The sequence below is a fragment of the Panthera onca genome, chromosome F2 (genome assembly GCF_046562875.1).
Source record: "Panthera onca isolate mPanOnc1 chromosome F2, mPanOnc1 haplotype 2, whole genome shotgun sequence".
NCBI classification, from domain to species: domain Eukaryota; kingdom Metazoa; phylum Chordata; class Mammalia; order Carnivora; family Felidae; genus Panthera; species Panthera onca.
This window is the reverse complement of record NC_138356.1, coordinates 44567445-44580657: the sequence shown is the minus strand read 5'-3', so window position 1 is coordinate 44580657 and position 13213 is coordinate 44567445. Positions and strand designations below refer to the sequence as shown.

Genomic DNA, 13213 nt, shown 5'->3' with positions numbered 1-13213 from the left:
GTCTGGACGTTGTAGATACAAATCTGTCTCCCTAAGAAATCAGAATGGGCCACACTGACCCCCATGCTCATGGATGGAGCCAAGAAGCGGTGCCTCTTTTGCTAGGACAGTGCTCCTGTTCACCACGGTCCCCAGGGCTCCCCATGCCATAACATGTGCCCCTCGCTTCACTCACGGTCATTATCCTAGGCCCTAACGACTTGAGTTTGCTAACCCTAGTGCAACAAGTACATCTGCCCTGTTTTTCCTGGAGCACTTTTCTACACCTTCATTAAAGCACTTACCTCGATAGATTGTGGTAACTTGTTTCCATTCTGCCTTCTTCCCGCTAGCCTATGAGCACCGTGAGGACAGGGCCTATCTCCTGTACCCCTAGAACTTGGCATATGATTAGCACTCAAAAACTGCTGGGGTAATAAATGAATCAAGAAACAGACAGATGTGTGCTTTATTTAATTATGCTGTAGTATGAAGCTAAAATTTACCAAAATGTAAATCATGTCCCAGAAGAAATGTTATTTTTAAATTATAATTCTAATAAAGAACAGTATGGATACCCTTTGTTTTATGCTGGTGAGGTACATTTTAAAAACACATTTTACCAAGACATAATACATTTCCTCCAGTCTTCCCAGAAAGACAAGAGGACTATATGAGGACACAAGCAGACTGACCGTAATTTTCTAAGGATAAGATTGGCAAAGATGAAAATTATAGTGTAAGATCCATTATGTGGGTATTCTTTCATTAGAAGCTTAATTCCCCCACTAACCACCTATTCGTCTTTACTTTGGATCCTCGTACCCTCCATGGGGCCTGATGAAAAGCGAACTCAGAAAAACTCAGAAATTTTAACATGTTGCCTTCAACATCCAAGTGTATTCAACAATGAAACTCCAGGTTAAAAATTTCAGACACGGACTATGGTTTAGAAAATTTTTGCTAGAAAGCTAAGAACTTGTTTTTCAGGTATGGAAGTCTTTTTGGTTTGGGTAAAATGAAGTTCAAACCCCTGAAATAGAGATCCCCAGGGATGATCTCTTACGTAGCACATCTAAACAACCCTGAATTTTGGACAACATCACTTTTACCTTCAATGTGTTGGTCCTCTTCATTAGTGTGAATTTTCCTGACCGTTTCCATATTAGCTCCTGTTTCTAGAATTCCCACTGGATGCTCCGTGCTTCCAACTATTCCTTCAGGTTGAATCTGCTCCATGTTTCCTAGACCGTCAGGAGTTTTATGGAGCAAATCATTGTTTACAGCTGTTTCCACAAACTGACTTTCCTCCAATACTTCTGGTGTTTCATTCTCTTTGGGAATTGTTTCTAGAAGTTGGGATTGTTCATCTTTTATCACTGTTTCTTGAAGTTGCCGCTCTCCAGCTGTCTCCACAAACTGGCTTCCTTCCAATGTTTCTGGAGATTCACTCTCTTTGGGAATTGTTTCTAGAAGTTGGGATTGCTCATCTTTTCCCAATGTTTCTTGAAGTTTCTGCTCTCCAGCCATTTCCACAAACTGACCCCCTTCCAATCCTTCTGGAGATTCATTCTCCTTGGGAACTGTTTTTGGGAGCTGGGTCTGTTCACCCTTTCCCATTGCTTCTTGAGGTTGTGGCTCTCTAGCTGCTTCCAGAGGAGGAACTTTCTCCGCTGTTCCTAGAGGTTTCATCTCTCTGGCAGTTTGTGGATTCTCAGTACCTTCCACTGCTCCAGGAGAGTCCCTCTCTCCTGTGATCCTCGACGGCTGATACTTGGTATCTCTTCCTACAGATTCAGTCTCAGCATTTCCTTTTAAAGACTGAGCCTCTGTCACTGCTTCCGTGTCATTCTTCTCTCCTGCTCCGGGAGTATCATCTTTGACATGTGGCTGAAGTGGCTCAGATTCCCTGGGTCCTTCTAAAGGCTGAGAGTCTTCTGTAGGTCCTGGTGGGTCTGTAGTATCATCTGCCAGGGGCTGTTCCCAGAGGGATTTAACACCATTAGCTGTAGACGCTGCTGAAATCTTGAGCTTCTCTAATGGAGGAGGACTTTCCTTTTGTACCTTGCCGTAAAGAGTAGATGATTCTTTTCCCGGAGTATGTGGTTTGGGTTGGGCAAAACAGGACTCACTTTCTTCTATGGTTGAAAAATAGATATGCAAAGTTACTTTTTGAATATTCACTTGAAAAAGAAAAAATACAAATTTTTGGTTAGTTTCTATCCTCAGAAAATATATCACAATCAAGTAGTAGATTTAAGGGGCGCCAGGGTGGCTCAGTCGGTTAGGCATCCCACTTCGGCTCAGGTCATGATCTCACCATTCATGAGTTTGAGCCCCGTGTTGGGCTCTGTGCTGACAGCTCAGAGCCTGGAGCCTGCTTCGGATTCTGGGTCTCCCTCGCTCTCTGACCCTCCCCTGCTCGTGCTCTGTCTCTCTCTCTCTCAAAAATAAATAAACATAAAAAAAAAAAGAAGTAGATTTAAGAGAGTCCGGTGGTGGGACGCCTGGGTAGCTCTATCGGTTAAGCGTCTGACTCTTGAAGAGTCCGACTCTTGATTTCTGCTCAGGTCATGGTCTCAGGGTGCATGAGACTGAGTCCCGCATTTGGCTCTGCACTGACAGTGTGGAGCCTGCTTTGGATTCTCTCTCTCCTTCCCTCTCTCTCTCTCTGCCCTTCTCCCCCCCCCCCCCCAGAATAAATAAACAAACTTAAAAGAGAGAGTCCTGTGTATAGTTGAGTAAAGAGAGGCCATACCATGACCTAAACATTCCCCAAGTCAAACTTCTTTACTGTGTTCAGCTCTAACACGTCCTCCAAAACTACAATATTTTCTTGTTTGCTCCTTAGACACCTTCCCACATTCTCAATAAGCACATTTCACTTTGCTTTTTCTCATGGTCTTTCTCCTTCTCACCCTTAGCCTTAGAAGATTTCAGTGTGTGGTGTTGGGCTGCTACAGAGGTCTTACTTTTTCCCAAAGCAGAATGGGTCTCAGTGGAAGGAAAAGGCCCCATGACGGAGAAGCTCCACTCGGTAAAGATCAAGATGTCTGGGAAGGAAAGTGGCAGGGACAGTTCAACCTGCGTTTCATTTCATCTGGGGGGCAGAAATCAAGAAAGAGTTGGGAACCATGCATTGTAATTCTGGCTCTTCCCCCTGCTGTGTGACCTTGGGGACTTAGCTCCTAATTGTCACATCTGTAAAATGGCAGTGAATCTCTCTCTCCCCCCATCTCAAGGCTGCACGAGGCATCAACATTAAAGGAGGAACACAAAAGTGCCCTAGACAGCTAAGCAACTCTTTGACCCAGTAATCCTCCTTCTGGAAATTTATCCTAAAAGCACAAATGTCAGGAAAATATATATTTTTTGATATATATATCATCTCAGTATTCTTCACAATAGCAAAAATTAAAAACAACTTAAAAGTCTAATAAGTTGGGGAAAAGATAAATATTCTGCTGGATGGAATATTACTGCACCATGAAAAAAGATGGTTATGAAGATGATATGTTAATATAAGAAAATATTTATGGGGCACCTGGGTGGCTCAGTCAGTTGAGCATCCAATTGTTGGTTTCACCTCAGGTCACGATCTCGTGGTTTCGTGGGTTCGAGCCCCACGTCTGGCTCAGCGCTGACAGCATGGAGCCTGCTTGGATTCTCTCTCTCCCTCTCTCTCTCTCTCTGCCCCTCCCCTTCTCACACTATCTCTGTTTCTCTCAAAATAAATATATAAAACTTAAAAAATATATTTATGATATAATAAGTTAAAATATTGGCACGCACAGTTGGGTTAATCAAACGAAATGATGCATATAAAATGTGTATTGGCACAAGGTCTTGCGTGCACTTAAGTGCTCAGTAAGTTAGCTACCAATTTCACATATAGTATGAGTATAGCAATGTCAATGATTGGAAAGGAAAGGGGGAGGAAGACAAAGTAAATCACAAATGGATGGTGAAAACACTGAGAGAAAATAAACCAACATGTTAAAATGGACCTCTAGGTGATATACTTCTACCCTTTTTCTCCCCCCAAAGATTGTTTTTCTTTTCTTCTTTTTTTAAATCTTTTTTCCCTGGGGCACGTGGGTGGCTCTGCTGGTTCAGCATGAACTTCAGCTCAGGTCATGATCTCACGATTTGTGGGTTCGAGCCCCATGTCTGGTCTGTGCCGAGAGCTCAGAGCCTGGAGCCTGTTTCAGATTCTGTCTCATTCTTTCTCTGCCCCTCCCCCACTTGTGCTCTGTCTCTCTCTGTCTCTCAAAAATAAATAAATGTAAAAAAAATTGTTTTAATATTTTTTCCCTAAGTTACTCCTCACCCCAGTTACATATGCATACATTTATACTGAATATCGCTTATCTAATGTAAAATGCACAACCAATACTCAGATCTCCTCTCCCATTTCCCCTTCCCTAGGGGCAAATATTTTAATTCTTTTAGCTGTCTGAAGGGATATTTTTCTTCTATATCTCTAAGCAAATTGCTACTTCACGATTTTTCGGTTTGGGCTTTTTAATGAACTCCCACTCTGGAAAATAAAGGCTTCGGTTCCTTCTCCTCCTACCTCTATCACCACACCCTCTCCCATTACACACTAACATTTCCTTTCAATTCACCAACTATATATTAGCAATCATTTAACATAGTAATCATGTTGTGATTTGGGTAAATCAACATTCAAGTGCATGTCCATAGAATGAGTATGTCTGCTAGGAAGAACTGAGCCAAACAGTAAGCTCTTACTCTGCGTAAATTTCTTTTTGTATTTCCCTGAAATAATAATTGTCATTGTCTTCACTTCCTCAGTTTATGTGTTGTCATTAATTCAACTCACTGCCAATTGTTTCTCTTCTTAATACATGTGTTCACACTAAATCATTTCCCACCCAGCCTGTGGGGCTGGGTGGGAAGCCCTGGGTGGAGAGTAATTCAAGCTGAGGCTTGGAGAAGCAGAGTTTGGGAAGGATGTGGGGAAATTCAGGGCCCTGGCTGTGGGCCCCCCAGGGGTCATATGTCAGAATAGGGAGAAGGGCTATCCTACGCCTCTCCCTCAGGCCTCATCATGAAGAAGGTTTTCAAATTAATAGCACTTAAGGCAACTTAATAAAAGTGATTTCTCAGGCCTACAAAATAATTCATTATGACAAGACGATTCATTCAGATCACACGAAGGATGTTCTGGTGAGGGTTGTCTAAGGAAATTAACAAGGAAATGTGTTAGTATACTAATCACAGATGTCTGCCAAATTATATTTTCTGGTAAAATAGTTATTACGGTGATTAGTACTGTCAGTTAAATGACATGAACGACTTTCATCCAACTGTGCCAGCTGTGGGTGCATTCTAAAGGCATCATTCTTCTAGAGGAGAAAGCCATGGGGGGGGGGGGGAAATGTGTCAACACACCCAAACCAAAGTCACTCAATTCTATATTTTGAAAAACATATTATGCTATCAGACTAAGTCAAGTTTTCTTCTCCAAAAACAAAAGTTTTATAAAAAGTTATTTTCCATGAATAGTGTCACAAATACTCAAGTGTTCTATCAATTTTTGCCATAACTAGAATATTTATGCTCATGATCACAGTATCAATTTTCATTCTTAGGTACTTTTCCTAATCTTATTGATATACTTGAAGTAGGCAAATGTCCTTGACATGTAATATTTTTATAATATAACCTGAAAATAGTCAGCCAAACTGGGAAATATTACAGTAGAATGTCACTGTCTCTAATATTTTTCTAAGGTAGCTCAAAGGAGATAAAACATCTTAAAAATGATCACCAAATCTTGGGGCACCTGGGTAGCTCAGTCGGTTAAGACATCTGACTCTTGCTTTTGGTTCAGGTCATGATCTCGCGGTTCGTGAGTTCGAGCTCTGCGTCAGGCTCCATGCTGGCAGCACAGAGGCTGCTTGTGATTTTCCATCTGCCCCTCCCCTGCTCTCTCTCTCTCTCTCTCAAAATAAGTCAATAAACTTTTACAAATAAATAAATAAAATGATCACCAAAACTTTTTTTTTTTTAATCACCAAATCTTAACTATAGAGAACAAAACTGAGGATTACTGGAGGGGAGGTGGATGGGGGATGGGCTAGATGGGTGATGGGTACTAAGGAGGGCAGTTTTGTGATGAGCACTGGGTGTTGTATGAAAGTGATGAATCACTCAGTTCTACACCTGAAACTATAATATTGCACTCTGTGTTAACTAACTGGAATTTAAATAAAAACTTGAGGAAAAAAATTAAAAATAAATAATCACCAAAAAAAAAAATAAAAGAGAAAAGTTTAGTGACACCACATTCATTTTGTATTTATATTAATTAACTGCATTCTGCTTGAATTTTGAAAGGAATGTATTTTGGAGGTAATAGTTCTTTTTTTTTTTATTTCTCCTTTGTTTTTTAATGTTTATTTACTTATTTTTGAGAGAGAGAGAGAGAGAGAGAGAATAAGGGAGGGGCAGAGAGAGGGAGAGAGAGAGTCAGAATCCAAAGCAGGCTCCAGGCTCTGACCTGTCAGCACAGAGCCTGACATGGGGCTTGAACCCATGAACTGTGAGATCATGACGTGAGGTGAAGTTGGACGCTTAACCAAATGAGCCACTCAGGTGCCCCTGGAGGTAATAGTTCTTACCTAATAGCCCCAAAGTTCTTTTTTCCTATGTGAGAGAAAAGCACAATCTGTTTTGAAAGGCAGGGCAGAGATCATATGACCTTGAAGACAACACCCATAATGTGGCGGGTTCGAGTCCTGATTCCTGTACTCACTAGCCTGATTAAGCCTTTTTTGTGCCTCAGTTTCACCACCTGTAAAATGGGAACAGTATCAGCAGAGTCGTTGTGAGGACTCCATGCATCACATTGCTAGTGGAAAGCACCGGCACAGTGACCGGCACCACTGAATGACAGTCCATGCTAGCCATCACCGGTATCATACCTCACTTGATGGCCCTAGAAAGGAAGACATTATGGTGGGCAAACAGACACGTAAGGTAATTTCATTCATTCTAGTATCGGTACCTTTCTCTAAGCTTATTCAGAAAAAAAGAGATCGAAGTAAAAAACTGAAAAGGTTGGAAAATAAATGGTAATTTCAAACCGCCTCTCAGAGAATACAGCAATGAAGTCTACAGTTGCCACAAACACTTCCTCTCAGTCACCAGACTGCATATCCTTCAGAATGTTTTTATTCCCAGCCACTGAGGGAAGTAGGATTTTTGGATCTGTTTGACCTTCCTCCTCTTCAGCTGGAACAGTGCATTCCAGACTGTTCTGATGTTGGATGTGAATCTTGATTTCACCGTTTATTCAACTGTACAATCTAGACAAGCTCCTAACCTCTCTAGACCTCAGTTTCCTTATCTGTAAAATGGGAATATGAGAGCTGCCTTTCAGGCCTCTTTGGAGAATTGACTGAGGTGATAATATGCGTATTCCCCAATATACTGTGTGATGTGAGAAGGTACTCAGTAAACTGGGGGGAGCAGCATACAGCTAGGCAGGTACGGGTTTCTCACTGCACAGGGCATTCTGCTGAGAGGGAGAGAAAGAGAGAGAGAGAGAGAGCTCAACTCCAGCCTCTGTGCACCTGCAGGCTGCAAGGCTGCATGTGTCAGGGGTGGGGAGGGCATCTTTTTCTAATTTCACAAAGGTCCTGTGTGGTCTAGTGGTGGCCCCTGTCAAATAAATTACAGCTAACTGAGCAACAGAAAGAATGAACGTCAACATTAAAGAGCTTGGATAGGGGCGCCTGGGTGGCGCAGTCGGTTAAGCGTCCGACTTCAGCCAGGTCACCATCTCGCGGTCCGTGAGTTCGAGCCCCGCGTCGGGCTCTGGGCTGATGGCTCGGAGCCTGGAGCCTGTTTCCGATTCTGTGTCTCCCTCTCTCTCTGACCCTCCCCCGTTCATGCTCTGTCTCTCTCTGTCCCAAAAAAATAAATTAAAAACGTTGAAAAAAAAATTAAAAAAAAAAAAAATAAAGAGCTTGGATAAATAGTCCTCTAAACACTATAAAACTGTCAATGTTAACCTACAGAATTGTGTCGTTACCATGGTAAGTTTTAAAATGTGATTACTGATAGGGGTGTCTGGGTGGCTCAGTCGGTTGGGCGTCCGACTTCAGCTCAGGTCATGAGTTCAAGCCCCGCGTCAGGCTCTGTGCTGAGAGCTCAGAGCCTGGAGTCTGCTTTGGATTCTGTGTCTCCCTCTCTGCCCCTCCCCTGCTCATGCTCTGTCTCTGTCTCAAAAATAAGATAAAAACATTAAAAAAAATTTTTTTAATGTGATTATTGATCAATAATGTGATAGTATTCATAATGTCAGGCAGGACTTGACTGGCATTAATAAAGTCCACCGGCAGCTTTTTATAAATAAATCTCTTTCATTCTGTTTGTTGGCTTTGATTTCACTTATTCACTGAATTCAAGTATTCGAGTGCCTAATATGCCTCTTCTGAGCTGAGCAGTTTACAGTGGTTGACAAGGAAGATCTGGTCCCTTCCATCCTTAAGTTTATTGTCAGAAAAAAAAAAGTTTACTGTCTGCATGGAAATTCAAATAATGGCTACTTCCCTCACTAAGTACGACTTGGTACCTATGCCTTACCTCTCACCCAAGAATCTCCACATGCTCTGTCTATGTGGTTTTGTGAATCCCAGATATACCTCCTTGAGGTAGAAGAAGGTACTACATCATTTCTTCTAGCACTCTAACTTGAAGCAGTGAGATTTTTTTGGTCCACACACAGAAGACATTCTGTGCCTAATCTGTATTACTATATAATAAATATTGTGGAGAGATGCATTGTTTCCACATCCAAAGTTGTTTAAAGATGTGTCTGTTTTCTGAACCCTACATTTTATCAAATCATATACTGCTCTGGGCCTAATCCTTTGGTGCTCATTATCTCTCTTGATTCTGTTGTAAGTTGATCCATGCACAAATTTGTTGTGACAGCTGAACTAACAGAACCCTGGTTGTAAGCACCGTTGTGATAGGCACACAAAGAAGTTAAATACTAGGCAACATTACAGAAGGGATTAGAACTAGAGCTAACATACCTGAAATTCACATTACAATGGAAGCTTTTCAACTCCGTTCATTACCCTAATCAGAAATGAAAAGTTTCTACCCAGCGAGGAGAAAAACTTGAGGTCAATATTTCCTATCCCATGGCTATGACCCATCAGGCATCCCAGAGACCTTACTGGTTTGTCTGCTGGGTTTTCTAGAGAATCAATGAGAATGGCGGGGGGGGGGGGGGGGGGGGGGGGGAGGGTTCCCTGGTATTTTCCCTTGCTGCCACCATTTCTCGGTTCCTGCAGCTTTTGGGCTTTGGGAACCCAGATGCCACATGAGTCTGCCCCAAGGGAAGAGTCTACTCATCTTCTTTCCCATTTTCTTTCTTTGTTTTCTCCTCACTTTCATCATATCATTTATCCAACAAACATTTGTGGAGCTATTCTAGATGTGTCTGTGCTCTTCCCTCACTAAAGTATGTAAAAACACTTTCCTCGCGGGCCGTGGCACAAATGCTAAGCCCCAAGGGCGCGTTCTATCAGTCAGTAGATGTTGGCAGGGCATTCATGTTGAAGAGAGATGAACTTAAGCAATACCCCATGTAACTGAAGTGTGAAACCATCAGGCAAAAAAAATCCTAGAGACGGTAAATAAAAATCGGAAAAGCCATATTTTTTTAAAATAATTTTTTAAATGTTATTTATTTATTTATTTATTTATTTATTTATTTATTTATTTTGAGAGAAAGAGTATGGGCAGGGAAGGGGCAGAGAGAATTCCAAGCAGGCTCAGCGCTGTCAGTGCAGAGCCCAACGTGGGGCTCGAACTCACGAACCATGAGATCATGACCTGAGCCAAAATCAAGAGTTGGATGCCTAACCAACTGAGCCCCACCCAGGCACCCATGAAGCTTCTTTTTTTTTTTTTTAATGTTTATTTATTTTTGAGAGAGAGAGAGAGGGAGAGAGCACGTGAGCAACAGAGGGACAGAGGGAGAGGGAGACAGAGAATTTGTCAACACAGCCTGATGCAGGGCTCGAACCCATGAACAGTGAGATCGTGACCTGAGCTAAAGTCCGATGCTTAACTGACTGAGCCACCAGGCACCCTGAACAAGCCATCTTTTTTAATAGAACTACCTGGTTTGATACATTTAAACTTAGTTTTGACCATCACAAAGTAAATTTGATAAAATATGAAGGTAAACCTAATGTGGAAATTTAACTATAAAGAAACAAGAACATGTAGTTGGAGAGACACTTCTGGAACACTTGATGAGCATACATGGAGATGTAGGGCCTGAAGAGGGGGAAGGCTGATATCTAAAAGCTACAGAGCCAAGTAATGACAAATAGTTACCTCCTTCAGAAAAGATTTTCCAATTTCATTTTATTTCTTTTAGACTCCTAGAAAATAGACTCTTACTTCAAAGAAGCTGTTGCAGAAAACATCACTTTTGAAATTATCAACAGTATTCACCACTAAAAAAAGACAGCTTCATTGACTGATGGTCATTACTGGCACACGGGGATCCAACATTTGGGCAGAAATCGAGTCTACGAAATCAAAGGCCTCTCGATGAGCAAGGACAAGGAGGGAGAAAGTGAAGATCATGTCTCTAACAGGCATAAGTTGCGACACTTCACCAACCTGAACAGGCCTTGTGGCTGATGTTTATTGAGGCATCTTGCCTAGAGCTTTTTGTGGATTATCTCGCTCAATCTTCCTAAAAACTCCACAAGGTAAGTCGGTTAAGCATCCGACTTCAGCACAGGTCATGATCTCACAGTTCATGGATTCGAGCCCCAGGTCAGGCTCTGTGCTGACAACTCAGAGTCTGGATGGATCCTGCTTCAGATTCTGTGTCTCTCTTCCTGCTCCTCCCCTGCTCTCTCCCTCTCTCTCTCTCAAAGATAAATAAACATTTAAAAAAAATTAAAAAAATTTTTAACTCTAAGATTTCAGTAAGACTAGAGTATAAAACAAAAATCTACGTTCGCCCTTCTTCAAGCTTCAGAATCTTAGAAAAGCTTACAAGGCAGTAATAAGTCACACTGAGAACTTGTACCCTTGATATGATGTGATGTGAAGGGCACTTTACCTCTGTGGTCTTCCTCCCAAAACCCACAAGCCTAGGAGCATCATAAGAAAAGCAACAGATAAATCCCAATTGAGGGATGGTCTACAAAATACCTGACCAGTACTCAAAACTGTCAAGGTCATCGAAAACAAGTCTGAAAAACTGTCATAGTCAAGAGGGGTCTAAGGAAACACAACAACTAACTGTAGTGTGGAATCCTGAATGGGACTCTAGAACAGAAATAGGACATTAGAGAAAAACTGAGGAAATCTGAATAAAGCATGGACTTAGGTAAATAATAATGTATCAGTGGGGCACCTGGGTGGCTCAGTCGGTTAAGTGTCCAACTTCAGCTCAGATCACCATCTCATGGTTTGTGAGTTCGAGCCCTGCATCGGGTTCTGTGCTGACAGCTCAGAGCCTGAAGCCTGTTTCAAATTCTGTCTCTCTCTCTCTCTCTTTGCCCCTCCCCCACTCGTGCTCTGTTTCTCTGTCTCAAAAATAAATAAAAACCTTAAAACAATTTTTTAAAATAATAATGTATCAGCATTGGTTCATTCATTGTGACAAGCCTGCCCTACTCATGCAAGATGTTAGTAATAAGGGAAAGTGGGTATGGGGGGACATGAGAACTCTCTGCACTACTTTCGTGAATTTTCTGTAAATCTAAAACTTTTCTAAAATAAAAGTTTTTTTTTTTAATATAGCAGCAAAAGTACAAGAGCATGTAACCTAGCAATATAACATCTGCTAGCTTTAGAAAAACCGTTTCATAAACTTGGATCATTCCCATTCCACTTTTATGATTTTTTGCTATTTTTGTACCACTTGTGCTACTACTAACTTAATAGTTTTTTTAAAGACAATTTTTTAAAGATTTTTTTCAAATGTTTATTTATTTTTGAGAGAGAGAAAGAGATAGAGAATGAGCCGAGGAGGGGCAGAGAGAGAGGGAGAATCTGAAGCAGGCTCCAGGCTCTGAGCTGTCAGCACAGAGCCTGACGCAGGGCTCGAACCCACAAACCGCGAGATCATGACCTGAACTGAAGTCGTACACTTAACCGACTGAGCCACCAGGTGCCCTTATTACTAACTTAATATTTTTAACAGTTCCTTTCCTTTTACAAATTTACCAAAACGAAAATGTCAGGAAATCAACAAACTCCAGGATTTAGAACTTGATCTTGAGGAAAAAAAACAAAACTTGATCTTGGAAAAGCAATACAAAAAAAATTGAGATTTACTAAAATTGATGTTAATGACAGGCAATTTTTATTGAGGACTTACTAGGCAATATTCTAGGTAGGGGTCAGCAATTTTTTTTTTCTGTAAAGGGACAGACAGTAAATGTTTTCAGCTTTGCTGGATTGGGGTCATTATTGCAACTACTCAACTCTGTCACCATGGTAAGAAAGCAGTCAAATGACATGTAAATGAATAGACATAATTGTGTTCCTATAAAACTTCATTTACGAAAACAAGTGGTGGGCTGGATTTGGCCAGCAGGTAAGTTTGTCAATCCTTATTCTAAGCACTATTTAGGCTACCTCTAAGTGCTTTGTATGTATTAACTGATTTTATTCCTTAGAACAAGTCTATGAAATAGGTACTATTGTTAATTCCATTTTACAGATGAAGTCACTGAGGCACAAGGAGATTGAGTGGCTCAAAGTTATACCACTAATAAGTTATCATGAACCAGGATTTGAAGCCAGTCTAACTCCAGACCCACATTCTTAATCAGCACTCTATACGGTCTCCCATATGCTGAAATTTACACACACACACACACACACACACACACACACACACACACAAACACACTCACGTTCAAATCCTCTCATAACCATCTAGTCTATAGAGGCTACTACTCCACTGCAAAGGAAAAGGAAATTAGCCAAAAGAAACTATGTGGTTCCTATCAGTCTTAGGAAAATGGAAACGGTAAGAATAGCTCCCCTCCCCAAAATCAACTAAAGGGAAAAGGAGAAAGAGTTCCTTATCACTATCAATAACAGCAAGGTCCCTCCCTGCCCAGCTGCCTTAAGGGCTGGAAGAAATGCTGGCACACTGAAACTCATTCTCACAGGCTGGGGGACTCTGATACATGCAACACAGGGA

At 41.4% G+C, this 13213-nt stretch overlaps 1 protein-coding gene across 1 annotated transcript in view; it reads right to left on the bottom strand.

Moving 5' to 3' along the window:
• Nucleotides 1-13213, bottom strand: part of ERICH5 (glutamate rich 5) — a 29888-nt gene that overhangs the window by 6814 nt on the left and 9861 nt on the right. The window contains exon 2 of the mRNA XM_060611001.3: nt 1092-2117. Within this exon, the coding sequence (XP_060466984.2) occupies nt 1092-2117 (1026 nt within the window). The remainder of the gene's footprint in view (nt 1-1091; nt 2118-13213) is intronic.